The sequence below is a fragment of the Elgaria multicarinata genome, chromosome 11 (assembly GCF_023053635.1).
Source record: "Elgaria multicarinata webbii isolate HBS135686 ecotype San Diego chromosome 11, rElgMul1.1.pri, whole genome shotgun sequence".
Lineage (NCBI taxonomy): Eukaryota > Metazoa > Chordata > Lepidosauria > Squamata > Anguidae > Elgaria > Elgaria multicarinata.
In genome coordinates this window covers 38,325,825-38,345,773 of record NC_086181.1, presented here as the reverse complement: position 1 = coordinate 38,345,773, position 19,949 = coordinate 38,325,825, and the positions used below count along the sequence as shown (strand labels likewise).

The following is a 19,949-nucleotide window of genomic DNA, read 5'->3' as shown; positions in this document are numbered from 1 at the left end:
TTGTGGAGGATTTGTTTTCATTTCCCCCCCCCCCAAAAGGGGAGAACATCTGAACCCAGCAATGAAAGGATGAATTAGTAGATGATGCCTGGAATTCTGCAAAACATAGATGGGTTTTATAAAACAATACCCACACATCCACAGGCCACCCAATCTATGTAAGTTCTCCTTTAAAACCAGGCACTCCAATTCTTTCACCTTGTCTGCGAGGCTTCAGTCACAAGAATAGAAACATCAGGGCCAGATCTACACTAAGCAGGATATGACACTTTGAAAATGTTTTGAAAACTGTTTATGGAGTGCGTCCTGGACCTCAACAGTTGTCACTACTGTTATACTGTCCTTTTCCAACTTCATTGGCTGCCAGTCCAGGTCCGGGCCCGATTCAAAGTGCTGGTATTAACATTTAAAGCCCTAAACAGCTTGGGGCCAGGTTATCTGAACAACGCCTCCTCCCATATATACCTGCCCGGACCCTAAGGTCATCCTCAGGGGTCCTTCTCCATGAGCCTCTGCCAAAGGAAGTGAGGCAGGTGGCTACCAGGAGGAGGGCCTTCTCTGCTGTGGCACCCCAGCTGTGGAATGAGCTCCCTAAGAAGATTCGCTTGGCACCTACATTATATGCTTTTAGACGCCAGGTGAAGACCTTTTTATTCTCCCAACATTTTAACTGTCTATAAATAAATTTTAACATGGTGTTTGAAATTTGTAATTTTGCATTGCTGCTTTTTTTATCTGGTTGAGCTTTTATATTGTACTTTATATTATGGTTTTATACTGTTGTTTTATACTTTGAATGTTTTTAATTTTTGTGAACCGCCCAGAGAGCTCCGGCTATTGGGCGGTATAGAAATGTAATTAATAAATAAAATAAATAAAAATAAATAAATAAATAAATAAACCATTTAAAAACAGTAGTTTAGATCCTGCCCAGGACTCATGGGGGCCAAGACACATCCAATATTCCATTTTCAAACTAGTTTCATAGTGTTATATCCTGCTTGGAGTAGATGTGTCATGGGCCTCAACAGTTGTTAGTGCACTTCAATAACAATATAAAGCAGTAGTGTAGATCCTGCAATGGACTCTGATTGTTACAATAACTCTCCAACATGAAATCATCTCTTGTTCATGTTAAGAATAATTCAAGAGTGATCAAGACTTATGGATCCAACATATGCTGTTGCTGAAGTCCTCCACACCAATGGCTGTGCCATTTTCAGCCTTGATGGCATCGTTTTTTTGGGAAGAGCCAGGTAGATCAGAATAATGTTATACTATGCTTGATTTTAGGAGCAATAGCACTCTTTTGAGGTTTCTTTGCAAAGCTTGGGACTCAGTTTGCAATACCTTCACTTTTTTCTGAATGGAAGAATTATATTTTTTTCAATTTCTACAACATCTAAATTAATCCCTAAAAACTAAGACAATGATCAAGTACACAGCATTTCTAATTTGTAATTACATGCAGCTGAATAAAATGTGTTCTCAGTAGGGAAATTCTATGAGAGGAACACGTGAAGACAGCTAATAACCAGAAGTACTTCAAGAATGAATTCTTTTCTGGTTAAGATTGAGCTCTGCTGAGCAATGGCTCCAGCAACTTGAGACAATGATCTGGAAGCAGTACAATGTGATACATTTATCTCATACAATTTATATGTGATAAACACAAATTCTTTAATGATGTCTGGTAATTAGCTGACCTCTGCTGTTCAACTCAGGCTTCAGCAAAATGACAAAACATTTGGGGAGGAAGATACAACCCAATAATCCAGCACTGGAAGTCAAGATAGAGAAGATCTCCACAGCCACCATATATTTCCCTTTGGTACTCAAGTATGTGGGAACAAAGGACAGCCATACACTGCAGAAGACTAACATACTGAAGGTGATAAATTTGGCTTCATTGAAACTGTCTGGTAATTTTCTGGCTAGGAAAGCTATAATAAAGCTAACAGTAGCCAGAAAGCCCAGAAAGCCCAAGGCAAAGTAAAACATGAGATTTGATCCTTCATTACATTGAAGTACAATTTCTTTAGTCATTGAGTGCATGTCAAACTGAGGAAATGGGGGAGAGATTGCCAGCCACATGCAACAAATCATGGCTTGAATGAGAGAGCATAGAAGAACGATGTAGCTAGCCAATTGTTTTCCTACCCATTTCCTCATCTTGGAGCCAGGTTTGGTGGCCATGAAAGCTAGAACCACAATGGTGGTTTTGGCCAATATGCAAGACACGGCCACTGAAAAGATCATGCCGAAAGCAGTTTGTCGAAGGAGGCATGGCAGCTTTTCCGGTTGCCCAATGAATAAAAAGACACAAAGGAAGGAGAACAGGAGGGAGATGAGCAGAGTGTAGCTGAGGTTCCGGTTGTTTGCTTTGACAATGGGAGTCTCCTTGTGCTTCATGAAGATTCCCAGCACCAGGGCTGTTACTGAAGAAAAGGAGAGAGCAAAAGTGGCTAAAATAATCCCCAGAGGTTCTTCATAAGACAAAAAGGTTACTTCTTTTGGAACACAGCTGTCCTTGTTATTGTTTGGGTATTGATCCCCTGGGCAATCGAAACACTCAGCCATGTCTGAAAAAGAAAATATAGATGTATTCTTTTTCCTGCACATGGTGGCTGCATATTTCAAATTAAACATAAGAATTAGAAAGCCTGGAATGATGGCTTCTATGGCTCTGAAAGCCATGTCTGAACAGTTCTCATGTCATTAATTTAACAAATAGCCATATTCAACTAGGGCTGTGCATGGACCCCACGATCCACTTCTCTTCCAGATTTGCAACTTCCAGATCGGGTCCACTCTGCTCTGCAGCAATCCACCTATGGTCTGCTTCGTCTTGCTGTGGAGATCCAGATCCGGATCGGAGCTCCGTTCCTCCCCCCCCCATAGACTTGCATTGAAATCCAAATGCCTATACCTTTTTTTGTTAATGTTAGAAACCTCAAAATTGGCACCATGAGACCTTATCCATTTATACATATTCATGCCAAGCCTCAAGCAAATCCAAGCATCCCCTAATTTTGGGGGAATTTTTGGAAATCCAACACCCCATTTTCAGAAATGGGATTTACTCTGACATTTTTACAGATACAAACTTGACAGTAGGCACCCTCACAGATGCCATCTAGATCCACATTCATGGCAAGCTTCAAGCAAATCCCATTATCCCCTGATTTTTGGCAATTTTTTCCATTTTAGCACACCCCAATTCAAATCCCATGCTAGAACTCCATCAGTTTACATGTTTAAAACATCAAATTAGGCACAATGACAGCTTATCCATGTATATACATGCATGCCAAACCACAAGCAAATCCAAGAATCCCCTGATTTTGGGGGGATTTTTGAAAATCCGACACCCCATTTTCAGAAATGAGATTTACTCTGACATGTTTACAGATACAAACTTGACAATAGGCACCCTCACAGATGCCATCAAGATCCACATTCATGGCAAGCTTCAAGCAAATCCCATCATCCCCTGATTTTTGGTGATTTTTTTCCCTTTTATCTCAAACCAATTCAAATCCCATTCTAGCACTCTATCAGTTTTCAGGTCAGAAACCTCAAAATCACCACCATGACAGCATATCCATGTATTCACCTTCATGCCTAGTTGGAAGGAAATCCAAGCCTCCACTGATTTTGGGGGAATATATGAAAAAAAACCCCACAAAGAACAGTATGCCCATAAGGAAACCATACCTGCCCATAGGGATCCATTGCAAACTGCTTGTCCATAGTAATCAATAGCACAGATGATTTGGGGGAATCAAGTTTGTTTTTTTTCTAAATAAGGATCTTCATCTCAGCTGAAATACTTCCAAAAATGCACACACTCACTCTCTCTCTCTCTCTCTCACACACACACACACACCAAGAGCTTGCAATGCAGCTGCCTTTTATCACACAGAAGGATACCCTCCTTGAGTCAAGGCAAGAGACTCACAAACCATCCCTGTGAGGCAGGCACAGAGGAGGACAGGCAGCACTGGGAGCAAGCATGTCAGAGGCTTGCGGGGTTGAACCACAAAGCCCATCATGTAGTACATCTCCCAGGCACCAGGCAAGCAGAGAGGCAGGCAGAGATGTACGACTATGCCATAGATCTATGGTGAAGTAAGTCCCAGCAAATACCCCAAAACAATAGCACCCAGGCGGAGGCGGGAAGGCAGGCATGCAGCAGACATTTCTGGGGGCACAACGAAGTGAGCCAAGGATTGTTGCAAAGCCAGTAATGCAAACCGTTCCTGTGAGGCGGGAGCACCACAGAGAGATGCCTTTTCTTTCACATCCCATAACTAGGGCACTAGTAGGATAAGAGTAAAGCTTTGTGATCCTTGCTTCAGAGTTGATTGACTGCACAGTGATCACAGCCATTAATAAAGTTAATAACAGCAGTACTAATTAATAACAACAACAACAACAACAACAACAACAACAATAAGGAGTTGAACCACAATGAAAGCCTGCCTGACTTCACTGAAGAGGGAAAGCCAGGAGAGCTTGGGCTATGGGGTGTATAAATGTAATAAATAAATAAATAAATAAATAAATAAATAAATAAATAAACAAACAAAGGAGGGGTGGAATTAAAAGCAGCAGTGTTGCTGAATCACAACAACAAGATTTTTTTTTTTTTTTTAAAAAAGCTATGTCTGTCTTTTACCAGTAAGAGGAAAGTGGACGTGCCCAGGGGGAGGGGGAACTCTGCCCATTTCAAAGTCTTTAGAAGCTAACTTGCACTTCAACTCATGACAGGCATAGCTTCTCCACTGGTTAACCTTTGGAGGGTTCTGATTACCCTCCAAGGGCAGGAGTGTGCACTGGGCAAGTCCACTGCCCTAGGGGACCTCATCACCTTGCACCTCATCTATTCAGTTGTTCACCAAAGTTAGGGTGGGTAGCAGTGCTGTGTTTCCTATCTGTTATATATTTGCTTAGTATATGATTTCAGGTTGTGTTTGTGCGTTTGGTGGGGCTACTGTTTTAAAAAAACACTGGGAAAAGTCCATTCAGAGACTAAGAAAAAAGTTTCCCAGTATCCCAAGTTACTAAGTATCCCATTTTGCTTATCCCCCCTCCAACTTTGGGATTGGAGGATGCTTCATCAGGTGATCATGACTGGGAGTTGAATCTGCCTCTCAGCACTTCAAAAAAAGGTACCTCTCCCGCTTTTTTAACCTATTTTTAAAACAATTATAGCAAGCAAACCGCAGCACACAAAGTGCTGAAAGTAGGCACAAAATGACCCCCACCCCCGACTCTCTAAGCACAGTGAGTTTCAAATAGGTAGCTTGAAAAACAAAAAAGTTATCCACTAATCTTTTCCACAATGCAATCCTATGGGGAAAATTATCCAAAATGGTGGATGGAGCGCTCCGCAAAAAGAGGAACGATCCACTTATGGTCGCTTCTCTTTGCCATGCTTCTCCAGCCCCCCGATCTGCTTCTCCTCTGCCTGTAGCGGAAGCAGATAACCCCGGTTCGCTGTAGCTTCTCCGACCCGAAGAGAAGCAGATCACAGCCCTATATTCAACTTTGATCCAGAAACATTGCAGGTCTTGAGCCCATTGGAAAGGGAAGCTAAAAGACACATACTGTCTATTCCTGCATATTGCTAATGAACAGTGAATATTAACACCATCATCTCCAGTTATGCTCAAATTCTCCCCTGCATCACAACCCACAATGACATTAGGTGATATATACAAGAGCAGTTGCATCTGAGTGGAAATGTGAGAAAACATTGTTTTGTGAGGAGGGATGGACAATTTTGACAGTTTTCTTTCTAACATATTTAGATTGATTTTCTTAATCTGTAACCCTTCAAAATTATGAAGAAATTTGCAAGGAAAGGACCATGTTGTACCTGCCAGAAAAATCATTGTTATGGGTAAGGAGACAACTCCAGTCCTGCACAAAAACCCTTCTGAATACACAATAATTCAAACTCACGTTTTCAAGAGCTAAGCACTCAATTTATTTATTATTTATTTATTTTATTACATTTATATACCGCCCCACAGCCGAAGTTCTCTGGGTGGTTTACAACAATTAAAAATAGTAAACATTAAAAGTATACATTTTTTTAAAAAAAACATAAAAACAGTATAACAACAACAGTATCCATTTAAAAACAACAATTCTGGGGTCCATTAAAAACAAACTTAACATTGTTAAATGCTGTTAAATGCCTGGGAGAAGAGAAAAGTCTTGACCTGGTGCCAAAAAGATAACAATGTTGGCACCAGGCGAGCCTCATCGGGAAGATCATTCCACAGTCAGGGGGCAACCACTGAGAAGGCCCTCTCCCTTGTTGCCATCCTCCGAGCTTCCCTCGGAGTAGGCACTCGGAGGAGGACCTTAGATTTTGAGCGCAGTGTACGGGTAGGTTCATGTCGGGAGAGGCGTTCCATCAGGTATTGTGGTCCCAAGCCATGTAGGGCTTTATAGGTTAAGACCAGCACCTCGAACTGGGCTCGGAAACATATAGGCAGCCAATGCAAGTGGGCCAGAATTGGTGTTATGTGCTCAAACCTCCCTGTTCCAGCTATCAATCTGGCCGCCGCATTTTGCACAAGCTGCAGCTTCCGGACCATCTTCAAAGGCTGCCCCATGTAGAGGGCATTGCAGTAATCTAATTTGGAAGTTACCAAAGTATGGACAACTGAAGCTAGGTTATCCCTGTACAGATAGGGGCGTAGCTGGGCCACCAACCGAAGTTGGTAGAAAGCACTCCGTGCCATCGAGGCCACCTGAGCCTCAAGTGACAAAGATGGTTCTAGGAGAACCCCCAAGCTACGAACCTGCTCCTTCAGGGGGAGTGCAACCCCATCCAGAACTGGTTGAACACCCCCAATCCGATCAGAGAAACCACCCACCAGCAGCATCTCAGTCTTGTCTGGATTGAGTTTCAGTTTATTAGCCCTCAACCAGTCCATTGTCACAGCCAAGCACCGGTTCAGCACATCCACAACCACACCTGATGAGGATGAAAAGGAGCAGTAGAGCTGCATGTCATCAGCGTACTGATGACAGCACACTCCAAAACTCTGGATGACCGCACCCAATGGTTTCATGTAAATGTTAAACAGCATGGGGGACAAGACCGACCCCTGCGGAACCCCATACTGGAGAGTCCACGGGGCCGAGCAATGTTCCCCAAGCACCACCTTTTGGAGCCATCCTGCTAAGTAGGAGCGGAACCACGGCAATGCAGTACCCCCCACTCCCAACTCAGCCAGATGTTCCAGAAGGATACAATGGTCGATGGTATCGAAAGCCGCTGAGAGATCAAGGAGAATCAACAGAGTCACACTCCCCTTGTCTTTCTCCTGACATAGGTCATCATACAGGGCGACCAAGGCTGTTTCTGTGCCAATGCCAGGCCTGAATCCCGACTGAAATGGATCCAGATAATCAGTCTCATCCAAGAGTGTCTGGAGCTGGCCCGCTCAAACCCTTTGTCTGCAGAGTCAAATATGTTGGCTTCTCTTTCTCCCATATTTGATTTAAACAACAATAACTAACATTCTTTCCATTGAATTTATCATGAAATTTATGAATTTTGGAAAGTTCTTATCCAAAAAGCAGACTAAATTCATCACTACTTAGCACCCATTTGCAAACAATTTAAACAACATTTAAAAGCCTGAGGTACACATAGTAAATATATAACTTTATGATTATTGCAGAATCTATCTCGTACCCTTCTGGTCTGAAATCTTCATTTCTGGACATTCTTGGCAATCATAACAGCAAAATGGCACCCCTTCCCTCTTTTTCTTACTATAACCCAAATCACAATTATCGTTGCACAGAGAGAGGGGTTGTGCCTGTCCATAAATGAAAAAAGAGAATAATTTGGGAGTTGGCATCTCATTGGCATATCTACAAATCAACACGTACAAACTACATTAAAGCTGCTATGACATAATAGCTCTGTCTTTAGAGAGAACTTCCTATGTAAAAAATGTCAATAGTATTTGCAGTATAGTAACTTCTGCCATTACTCCAGCAACTTGGAATTTATGATCAAGTTCTCAGAAATTAAATTGACTCCCTCAAAGCTTAGTCCAGTATCTTACCAATTTAGAACACTTTAGAACACACCCAGGTTCTTTTCCCCCATGTTTTTTTCCACCAACTACACCTTTATCTGGACAGACATAACCAAGCTACAGTTATCCATGCTATGATAACCTCTCATCCAGATTGCTGCAGTGTGTCGTACATTTTTTAGAGCTTTGGCTATAATGCAATACAGACACCATTTCAGAAATTCGGAAGAGATTATTGCACAAAACTACTTTGGATTCATTGGGAAATGGAGCTTACCTGGTTGAACCTGCTGGGCCAAGTAATGCCATCATCATGAATGGTGAATCTCTTCTCGGGGGAAGCCCTCGGGTTCATCATTCCAACTTTGACTCTATAAAATGTCTTATTTTGGAATGTGACCCAGTTTTTAATGTCATATCTAGCTACAAATTTCCCATTTTGGTCAAAGGAAACCACTTCCCCAACACTATTGTTAAATGTGACACTTCTCAGAAAGTGGTAGATCTAAATTGGTAGCGAAAGAAGCGATAGCATCAGATTAAACTGCAATTGAACATTATACAACAGTACAGTGATGTTAATTCATAGCCCATTGCAATATAAATTTCATTGTGGTGCATAGGTCAAGAAATAATGAGATAGACAACAATAACTGGGTTTAAACAGGGCCACATTTATTTAACAATCTGCAAAGGGGTGGAATTCCTATTGGGCATCCAGTATGGCCTGCTTGCAGGCCCTTCAGGTCGGGCGAGCCATTTGTAGCCCATGGGCAGGTTCTAAACCATTCACCTTCCCATGGGCCTGCCCCTTGTGGAGCAGGGAGACTTTCCTTTGTCATGCCCTAACTCAGACTGCAAGGCTCAGAGTGGGTGAGTAGGGTTGGCCCCAAAGGTAAGCCTTATCTCCCTAGCTAGGCCGTGGGGCTCAAAGCTGGGAGCCTCAGATCTTACCATTCACCTTGAACAGTGCCTGTGAATGCTCACCAATTCACAATCCCTCTGGATGCCCGTAACTAGCGTGAAATAAAATGTGACCAAATTTAATCATATGAACCTATTTGTTACTCCCAAGCTGTCTTACAGTGTGGAGTAGGTGAAAAAAACTCATGCACAAATCAGTACAAGAGTAAAAAACAACAACAACAACAACTTCTCGGCCCCAAATGGCAACCAGCAAGCCCACACTGTCTACATGGAGGGAGGGAGCCGTGCAGCAAAGAGGAAGCTGAGAGGGGTGAGGGTTTCTTTTAAGTCTTCTTAGTCCCCTCCCAGTCTCGTGCCCCTGATGTGCCCATCCAATGGCAAGTGGGCACGTCTCATCCTCTCACACACCCAGGATATACTGGGCATGGCAGAATGGCACTTTATATTAAAGATTAAATTGGTTCTTATCATGGGATAAAAACAAACTATGTTAAACTTTTCCAAACTAGTATCAACACATGTATCATTCAAAAACATGAATCATTCAATCCTATCTAAACTCATCAGTCTCTGATGGGAGGCTTGATGGATTCATCTCATGAAGCAGTGCTAATTCTATTGCCCCAAAACTATGATGTTAGGGATTGTGTGTGTGGGGTAGGAGGGATAGGAGAAATCCCCTCCTCCACTTTTGAACATCTGACTTGGACTGGTGCTCAATTACACTCAAGAGCACACTCTGTGGCTCCTGAAAACTACTAATCATGTTCAGTGTCTTGGGGCCTTGCTAGACAATGGGTTAGCCCAGTGCGAGCCCTGGGCCCACCCCTGTGCATCCAGATGATGCACAAGGGATCCCAGGCTCAGGCAGGCGTAACCCTCCCTTGGCCTGGGATAACCGGCACCGCTTGTGGCCCAGTATTTCCCATGGTCTCGGGCTGAGCCTGAGACTACAGACCTGTAGACCAGTCTGCCACTTTTCACGGCGACTGCATTTACTCATGAGTAGCCAGGGAAAGTGGTGGATGGGGTGTAGCGCTGCAGCCATCAGGGCAGTGTGGGGAGATTGGGGATGAATCGGAGCCAGAGGGAAAATCAGAACCAGGAGGGATAGGGGAAATTGGAGCCAGGGGAAAACAGAGCCAAGGGGGGGGGGAATCAGAGCCAGGGGTAAAACAGAACCTAGGGGAGGATGGGGGAAAATCAGAGCAATGGAGAAAATGGAGCTTGGGGGCATGGGGGGCGGGGGAAGATCAGGCAGGGGCAGGGGGAAGCTCAGAGCTGGGGGGGTGAGGGTTGGGGCGGGTGGGTGGGAATCGGATATCATGGGGGAATCGGAGATTGGGGGAATTGGAGAGCGCGGGGGGGAATGGAGATCACAGGGAGGGGAAGCAGGGATCACAGGGGTGGGGAAAGCAGGGATCGCAGGGTGGGGAATCATGGCCAGGGTGGGGAAATTGGGGGAAGAGGGGAGCCGGGATCCCTTTTTTAAAACAAACAAACAAACAAACACCACTTACAGTTTCCGGTGGTGTGCTCTTGCGCATCCGGCCCTTTAAGTGTAAAACAAAATGGCAGACGCAATGGGGCTTTCCTGTAGCCCGTCGTGTCTGACATGTGGATTGGAGCGACAGCCCACACTATTCGTAGCACAGGCTTGCCCCTCCACACGCCCAGATTTTCAGGTAGGTCTAGCAAGGCCCTTGGTGTTTTCTTTTTAAAACATATTTTAATTGAAAGATTTGAATATGTCTATAACACAGGGAGTCCTGTGGAATGCTGCATCATATTTCTGCAAGGCCTTGTTAACTGACACATGGATACATATGGGACTACCCACCATCTCCACTGAGAAACCTTTATTTGCAGTGAAGAAACGATTGTTGCACCTATAGATATAGTGAACTCTTCTTCAGCAGCCTCAGTAGGACAGTACCTGCCATGGGTGTTGATTCAAAAATTTCCATCTTGTGCTAGCCACCATTCCTCTGTATTTGAGTTTAGATGGATGCATGGCATGCAAAGCATGTGCTACAGCATAGATAGCATTGTAGATGCTGTAACTATGGCCAGTCATGCTCATTTCAAAAACAGATCCAGGAAGAGTCTCCAGCTTTTCCTCTCCAGTGCAGATTCCTCTCTCTTTCTTATCTAAAGAAGGATGGGGGAAAGAACAGTCAAATGCCTTTTCCCAGAAAACTCCCAGAAAACCATCTTCTTTTACCAAGGTAGGATTTCTCCCGTAAAGGAATCCTTGGAATCCTTGAGGATCCTTTGAGTGAATTGCAAAGGATATAGCACCATTGATGAAATTTATGTCCCAATTCCTTTGGAAGGAAAATGATGTGAAATCCATCTGGGCTGTCATAATCCAGACTTTTGCGTTCATTGACAAAGATATATCTTCTGATTCTGCCACCTTCAGTAAAATCCTCAATGTCATCATGGTATAAACTTCACCATGCACAATCACAATATTAGCAGAACTTGCAAAAACAATGAGGCTTGTTTTAAATCCTTCCTCCACCATTGCAGCCACTTCACCAGAAGAGGCTATTTGAGGGAATCTTTCGATAAAATCAAAGCAAATACCTCTCTGGGAAAATGTGGGAAGAACATTTTGTATAAATTTCTCTGAATTATCATCATTCTGAGAAAGCACCCCTATCCATGTCCATTTGAAATGCAACAATAAAAGCAGAATCCCATCATATTGAGGAGCCCCATCTGGAAACATCCAGTGGAAGAAATCTGTTTGGATATTGTTATTCTTCATGGGAGAAGAGCCATAGGTGATCTAAAGGTGGTATGGGGCAGGGAGGAGAATACTGATGTCAATTAATATTTCATTCTCTGTGTGATTGTGATTGGATCGTTTCACAAATCACCCAACATCTTTTCTTTTTTGTATGTTCTATTACATAACCACTAGGTGAAGCTGTGGTATAGCATGCTATTTCGACTACACTAGGGTTTCATTCTGCCATTTTGAGATAATACTAGAAAAATCTTTGAAAGGTATAGGAGAGACCCTGTAGGGTGGCAATACAGTGTAAATCACCCACAAACTACCATGAGTGAGACATCACAAAAATGCCTCATGCAGGACGCTTATAATAACTACATCAGGAGTTACTGCAAGCCTAGTGCTGATGGTGCCAGATGACTTTTCACATTGGTGCAGCTTCCCTGGTGGGACTAATCATCAGCTTCCTTCCATCTCTTTCCTTCTCCACCTCCTCTTCTTTCTTCACCTCTCCCTCCCCCTGCCTCCACCACCACCACCACAAATCAATCACTTTCTGCCTCATCCTCTTACCATTCACAGGACACGCTTGTTCTTAAATTTGATTTTTCAGGCTCTGTGCTGAGTTCTTTATTGTACTCTCATTACTCAGTTTTATTATTATTTGATGTGTTTGTCACTTTTTGCTTCTTCAGAAGAAGGAACTGCGGTGCACTGCTAATTGAAAAAGGACCTCTGCTCCCATCTTCTGCACCACAGAAGAGCAGGATTTTTGTTCAGACTTCTCACATGCAAATAAGCAAGAGACTCTTCTTTACTCCTATTTGGTGGTCCCTATACTTTCTGTCTCACAGTATTAAACAACAGCAACAGCAGCAACAACAACAATTCTTAATTTTTGGAAGAGGCAGAACAGTAAAGATTTAACACCATCCTTATTAGTTTTTGGTGGGTGTGTTTGGTTTAGAATCAGCCCAGTCTCCACTGTGCCATCCAGTCTAAACTGTGCATTCTGATCATCAATAAGGTGTCCTTCCTTTCTTCAGCACATTTAAAGCTTGATTATTGGGACTGGGCAGATATTAAGTAAACATATGATCAAACAGGGAAATAAAAAAGCAATGAGGGATAAACACATCCAGCGATCCTGATTAGGCTGCGTCCCCATTTTATACAGGTCCCCTATTCAAGCAATATCTCACTGTCATTGGTCCAGCTCTCTTCTATAAGTTCTCTAGTTCCAGCAACTCTGGCTCTTTCTTTCCTCTAAGATTCTTAGGCTGTGCAGAGATGGGCAGGCAGCCTGGCAGAGAGACAGAGGCAGGCAGCTATGTCGGTGTTCACCAAGAGGCCAGAAGAAAGCAAATAAACTGGCCCTGTGAGCCGGGCACAGACGAGCAAGACATAGACAGTGAGAGATGTTTCAGCATCCCCTTAATAGGAGGCGAGGAGGAGGATCCTTTCAGTGAACAGACTGCACTGTGTAAGCACAGCTTAGCCAATAATAATAATAATAATAATAATAATAATAATAATAATAATAATCCCTGCCTGACTGTAAAGACAGATGGAAAAGTTGTAGAATTGCAGTCACTTATGAGTGCAGCAGCACTTTAAAAATGCAGCTGAGTTCAATGGCAGTGAATGCCTCGTGACCCTGAGTCAAAGCAAGCAATTCACAAACTGGCCCGGTGAGGCAGGATGGTGGGCACATTCACACAACATTTTGGACGGCAACATGCGAATGCGTGCCAATGACAGGATCATGGCAGTAGGAGAAACTAAAGCAACTAGTGACAGAAGGGACCCAAGGATTGCCTTGCTTCGCATCAAGAAAGGCACAAACCAGCCCTGCGAGGTGGGCATTTTGGAGCAAAGCAAAGGCAGAATGGGATGCAAATGCAGGCTGGCTTAGCTGTGACTACTAAATGTGGTGATGTAGGTCCTGATCACCCACAAATAATAATAATAATAATAATAATAATAATAATAATAATAATAATAATAATAATAATAGCAGCTAGTCTGTGGCACTGCAGACATTAGAAATGCAAGCTGGCTTGGATGTGCCTAATATGTGACCATGGTGTGGGTTCAGGAAAAATCCTCTACAACCAATAATAGTAATAGTAATAATAATAATGCCAGACTCTAATAAAATTGTAGAAGAGGGTTCACTCACGATAGCAGCAGCATGTCCAAAATGCAACTGACGTTCCATGACAGTGAATAACTCATGCCCTGAATCAAAGCAAGAAACACACAAACCAGCCCTGCGAGGTGGGCACAGTGGTACAAACCATAGACACAGCAAGGTGCTTTAGCATCCCCTTAAACAGAAATGCTAGGAGGCTCAGAGGAGGATCCTTTCAGGAGCTTTTAAAGTTAATCGTTTATGGGTAGTTACAGATGTCAATCTCAATGATGCTTATCACCCCCTCAGCACCTTCCTTATATGGAGAAGCCTCCACTTAAGTGCAGCAACATTGTTTAATGTGAAAACAAGCCTCAGAAAGTCTAAATAATGGATGAATACCTTTGAAGTTTTTCAAAGCTCCAATGGGGCTCCACTGTGCTCCAAAGGTTTGCAATGGTTTTAAAATTAACCCTGTTCTGATCCACAAATGTGAAGCTTCGATGGAGCTTCGTCAAACCTTTGAATTTGCAGAGCGGAGTGCACAGCTCTAGATTCCAGTATTCCTTTACTTTTAATCCTTTCTTTTTCTTTCCTCTGCCTGTCGGCTTTCCTGCTTTCAGCTTATATCCTCCATGCACACATCTTACCTGTGACATCTTGTATATAGACAGGACAGTTGCCATGTGGAAATGGAAATCATAGTTAGGTCCCCCAATGACTGCTACAGGGATATTCTCAACATCACACTTGTAGTTTGGGATAAATCTGCGTCGTCTGGAAAGAAGTTCTAATGAAGCAAGATAGGTCCTGGTTGCACTGAAATCATCATTATAGATGTGGAAGCCCAGGCTGACATTGGGTAAGATTTGGGTGTTTTCATTGATGTCCTTTATAGCAAATGCCAAGGCCACAATGTGCTGATAGAGCTGTGTCATTAGCCTGCAAAGAAAGCCATGTTCAGAATGATAACGGATCTTATTAAGACAATTCATTTCTGTTTATTCCTATATAGGTTCAATGATCAAAATGCTTGCCAATTTAAGGCCAGAGTTAGGGATATCTTATGTTGACTCAAGCTCCACAAAGACAGGAAGTTGTTAATGAAGGCCTTCACTCTTGCCTTCACTGATGAGCCTCAGGATCAGTGAAGTGAATAAGTTTATTACGGTATGACAACCAGCACTCCAATCAAACACCATACAATTTAACACATTACATTACAATACTTGACACAGCACATATGACTGATTTGGACATTGCGAAGGCATGTCAAATAATAAAGTAGAATTCATGTCAATCAAAGAAAAGGATCCCCAAGTTCCAGTTATACGCAGAAGTACACCAACCTCCCAAAAATACAGGGCCAAGCTAGGGTGACCATATGAAAAGGAGGACAGGGCTCCTGTATCTTTAAAGTTGTATAGAAAAGGGAATTTCAGCAAGTGTCATTTGAATGCTTGTAGCACCTGGAGAAATTTTGCCTTCATCATAACAGTTAAAGCTGCAGGAGTACCTCTTGACCAGATATAAAAGAGAGGAGGGCACCTGCAGCTTTAACTATTGCAATGAACAGGGAATTTCACCAGATGTTGAATGCATACAAATGATACCTGCTGAAATTCCCTTTTCTCTACAACTGTTAAAGATACAGGAGCCCTGTCTGTTAGTATTTGTATTGTATGTGTAATTTTACAAAGAATAAATTCACTGAAGAATGAATTAGGCAAAAGATTGAACCAATCTAAAAGCAGGTGTTTAAAACTAAGGCACAAGAAATGCTGAATCATTCAGTGTCAGCCTGTCAACCATTTAAATAGGGGAGTGTCTCAAACAGAGTTGTGGGGCGGAAGTGAATAGGAGGTGGAATGTACATGCTGCTGTGGGAGTTTGTTTGGGAAGCTGTTATCTCGTTGTTCGGTGGCTGCAAGAGCGAAGACCTCAAGCAAGTTCAGCCTGAAGGTATTCAAGAAAGACTTTTACAAAGGAAAGAAGGAAAAAGGACTCTTTGCAGAGAAAAAGAATATAACTTAGAACTGTATGTATGAAAGGAATACAAGTTGTTCATATGCTGCTAATATGAAAAGTAAAGCTACTCATCCTTAAACCTAGCGTAAGAAATTTGTTCCAGCTCATAGGTTTAAAGGGTGAATCCACTGTGTCACTCTGTTTCAAAAGAAAAAACCCTAACACTGTCCTCCTTTTCATATGGTCCCCCTAGCCAAGCAAAAATAAGAAAGTACTCCCAGTCCAAGCCGCTGTAGCACCTGGGACATTAAAGCCTCTGACCTGGTTAGACATGAGATGTCCAGATAAGGAGGAAAACGGATCACCAGAGAAGGAATCTAAAGAAATCAATCCACCGAGTAAGAAATCTGGCATACTTTGCCCAGTGATCTCAAATGTGAGCACTTTAAAAGCATCTCTGGATGTTATAGAACATCAATACACAAAGGATACCCGGCCGAGACCTTCAAACGCTCTGAACAACAGAGAGCTCTGCCAAAAGCAACTAGGCACTGAGCTTTTATCAAGTAGAGATTGACAGAGAGCAGACCTCGCAAGAGCTCACTTGAAGATACTTTCATGGAACATCTCTGGATGGAAGGGAAAAGTGGCAGATCCTTCCTTCTTAAAATTTATAAAAAAGCATGATATAATTTTGCTGCAGGAGACATGGGCCACGAATGTTATTGCGTTGGACGGCTTTGCATCATATCAACTAGATGCAGAAGTAAGCAGAAAGGGGGGTCGGCCTAAAGGGGGTCTCTTACTTTTGGTTAATTTAAGTATTGAAGCTAAGTTCATCACTCTTGATCCTCTCCCTGGGCTTGCAAATGCCCTGATTGTAAAATCTAAGTGGGCAAGTTTATTTATTATAAATGTGTATCTCCCCCCTCAGCGCCAAAAGAAATTGGTAAAGGAAACCTGGTGCAGACTAGAAGAATATATGTCAGGATCAGTGATGATGTTGTGCAATGTCTTAAACCTACCCTCTAGGCACCCACATTTTTTCTTGGTCTTTCATGCCCAAATCCAGATGGGCAGGATGACGTGCCTTGGGATCAGCAAACATTTCTCCACATTGTTCTGGTCCTTTGTTGTCTTAGGAAGCATCTCAGGCTTATTTCATTGCTAGTAAAATCCGCCTGTGAGTTGACCAAAGACTATCCATTCCTTCATCATTATAAGCTAGGTACATCCGTAGGACTGAACAGATATGTATCTATATGTCCAGCCTTTCTGGACATATAGATACATATGAGTAAATTTCACAAGATTCCAGGATACAATTTCCTCTTCCCTCCCTATAACCTCTTCTTCGGTGATATACGTGTCAAGTAGAATAATTCCCTCACATCTCAAAATTACTTCACCCTTATTTCATTTGACGGTATCCTGCTTTGCCTTCCTCTCTCTCTGATTTATGACAGGAGCTCTGGACATGTTTGAACTTTGTGGGAATTTGATTCCCTTGGCTTAAATGGCTACTTAACACCTAACCCCCCACCCCCAAGCGAACTGCTGAATCTCCAGACTCATGTTCCAAAAAGATGCCTGTAAAACGGACACTGAATAAAATGAATAAAATAAAATTAAAATTATACGTAAATATAATGTAAGTGATTGCTGCCCTGCCCTCTCAAATATGCATGATATTTCCTGAGACAGACAGCTTGTGCATCCATGCACACACACACACACACACACACACACACACACACACACACTCACACTAAAAAAAAAAAGAATGTTCACTACAGTTTGGAAGCTTGAACAACCATTTCAGAAATGCACTGTTATTGAAAATACATACATACTTATGTCTGTCACTCTTTCAGTTTTTACAGAGGAAATAAAAATAATGGGGAAAACTGGTATATTAGAATAGTTCTCTAGCCAGGAAATTTTAAAATATAAATGGACCACCTAACAGAAAGGGGTTAGGGACATGAGACTCCATCTATGTCCGAAACATCAGAATTACTCATGATAAATGGGCCAGTAGAAGTAGTAGAAATATGGCAACTGTGAGAATATATTCATTATGGTTCTATGACATGGTGAAAATGCCAAACTACCTACATATGATCATCAGAACGCTCCAGCGATGGATGGTTCTCAAAGGTTATGGCATTTGAAAATATAAAGACCTGAGATATAATGCCAGCAATGATGAGATCCCCTGATTGATAATATTTGTGAAGAATAGGAACAGGGTGTCCAATGGAACAATGGACAATTGGATGCTTGCCTAACACCAGAGGCAGTATCACTAACACCACAAATATGACCATCTTGCAAAAAGGGAACTTCATTTTAGACAACCATTGATCTTTTCCAACACTGTTACTCAAGTGTCCCTGAGTAAGAATTCTTCATTGCAATGGCCACACTTGGCTGATCCCCAATCCTTTGTACCTATAGACAAAGCTCTGCATAGCTCAGGGGAAATTAATAAATTGCTTTTGCCTTTTCTAATAGTTTGTCATCTGGCTACTGGTACTCCCTAGGGATGGGGAGAAGTAGTACATGTAATTTTGAGTAATATGTTAATAACAGGAGAGTTAATTACATATTCAAAACTGTTGGTTTTCTGCAAGATGGCAAAAGAAAAAATGATGATGACATCTCAGCCAAAGAATTCTGAGGTGCCTGTCCAGAAAACTGAACTCTAAGAGCCAAACTACATGTTACACTAATGGTGTACTTTACAGCTGAAAGTTAGGGTTATTTCTCCCCTTTTTTTCTTTACTCAAGTGTAATCATGTGTGGGTCCAATTCAGATTGGGACCATGGTACATCAGATGGCTGGATTAACCCCCCCCACACACACACACACAGAGATGTTAATCCACAATGGAATGAATGACATCAGCTTTCTATGAATCTGACCCACAGAAAACTCAAACAACAGGATTGTCAGATTTTCGCAGGACCTGCCAATTTGTGGACTTTGAAATAATAATAATCCTGGACTTGTACAAATCTGGTAATACAAAAATATGGAAATTGATGTAAAATATGTTCATGCATGCATCTGGAATTAAAAGCACACCCAGAATTTTATACAATTCTGATCTATCGTCTGTATGCTGTGTAGCAATATTTCAGTCTGATTTTTGATTTTATGGTGAGCGAAGAAAAAATCTATAAAATGTAATCTACCAATGAAAGCTCCACAAATTGTAGTGGATTTATTTTCATAATCCCCTCCCCCCAAGTAGAGAACATCTGAATTCAGCAATAAAAGCATGAATTAGTAGATGATACGTGATGTGTTCTCCTTAGACCCGTATACAAACTTGCACCCGTTCTAACGAAACCTACACCTGCTTATAAGGAATCTTTAGACATTGGCAATACAGCGCCTGTGGCTAAGTAAGGTGATTCTTACTCAAAGAAATCCACACCATTGAAGAGGATAACGCCACAATGGCACATTTATTGAGATTTAAACAGATTCAAATGCGCAAGCTAGTTTTAGGGAAATTAGCTGAACAAACGGAGGCTCAGAAGTCGTTTCAAGACTGAGAATGAGACTTTCTGATACTTGGGGCTCATCTACACCAAGCAGGATATTCCACTATGAAAGCAGTATATAAAAAGTAGGAGACACACTAGTGCTTTATAGCAGTATTGAAGTGCACTGCAGGATCTACACTACTGCTTTATAGTGCTACTGAAGTACACTGACAATTGTTGGGGGCTATGACACATCTACCCCAAGTAGGATATAACACTATGAAAGTGGTATGGAAGTGGTATATGGTATGTGTCAATGGCGCCCAGCAGTTGTCAATGCACTTCAATACTGCTATAAACTAGGGATGTGCTCCGCGTCTAATTGGACCGGCAAATTAGAAGCGGAGCGGGGGGCTTCGCCTGCCCTTAAGGTGGAGGCGAAGAAGATTGGGGGGCTGGCGGAGAGTGGCGGAGAGTGGCGGAGAGTGGCGAAGAGGATCGAGGTGAAGGCGGATCCTTCGCCACGATCCAGAGCTCCTCCGGAAATGTAAGTGGGGTTTACCGGGCCTGCTGCTGTCGCTGTCACCCTCCTCTCCCTTAC

At 42.4% G+C, this 19,949-nt stretch overlaps 1 protein-coding gene across 1 annotated transcript; it reads right to left on the bottom strand.

Moving 5' to 3' along the window:
- Positions 1–1,680: 1,680 nt before the first annotated feature.
- LOC134405780 (vomeronasal type-2 receptor 26-like) lies at positions 1,681–18,180 on the bottom strand. The gene is made up of 6 exons (XM_063137035.1): positions 17,969–18,180; positions 14,533–14,824; positions 10,939–11,799; positions 8,353–8,580; positions 7,724–7,850; positions 1,681–2,582 (listed from the first exon to the last, which is right to left on the bottom strand). The coding sequence occupies exons 1-6, from the start codon at positions 18,178–18,180 to the stop codon at positions 1,681–1,683; spliced, it is 2,622 nt and encodes an 873-aa protein (XP_062993105.1).
- Between the last annotated feature and the right edge of the window lie 1,769 nt (positions 18,181–19,949).

Coding starts and splice junctions, on each gene's coding strand:
- LOC134405780 (XM_063137035.1), bottom strand. CDS start 18,180: ATGGTCATATTTGTGGTGTTAGTGATACTGCCTCTGGTGTTAGGCAAG. Junction 14,825..17,968: donor GAGCGTTCTGATGATCATAT/GTAGGTAGTTTG, acceptor CTTTCTTTGCAG/GCTAATGACACAGCTCTATC. Junction 11,800..14,532: donor CTATATACAAGATGTCACAG/GTAAGATGTGTG, acceptor TACCACCTTTAG/ATCACCTATGGCTCTTCTCC.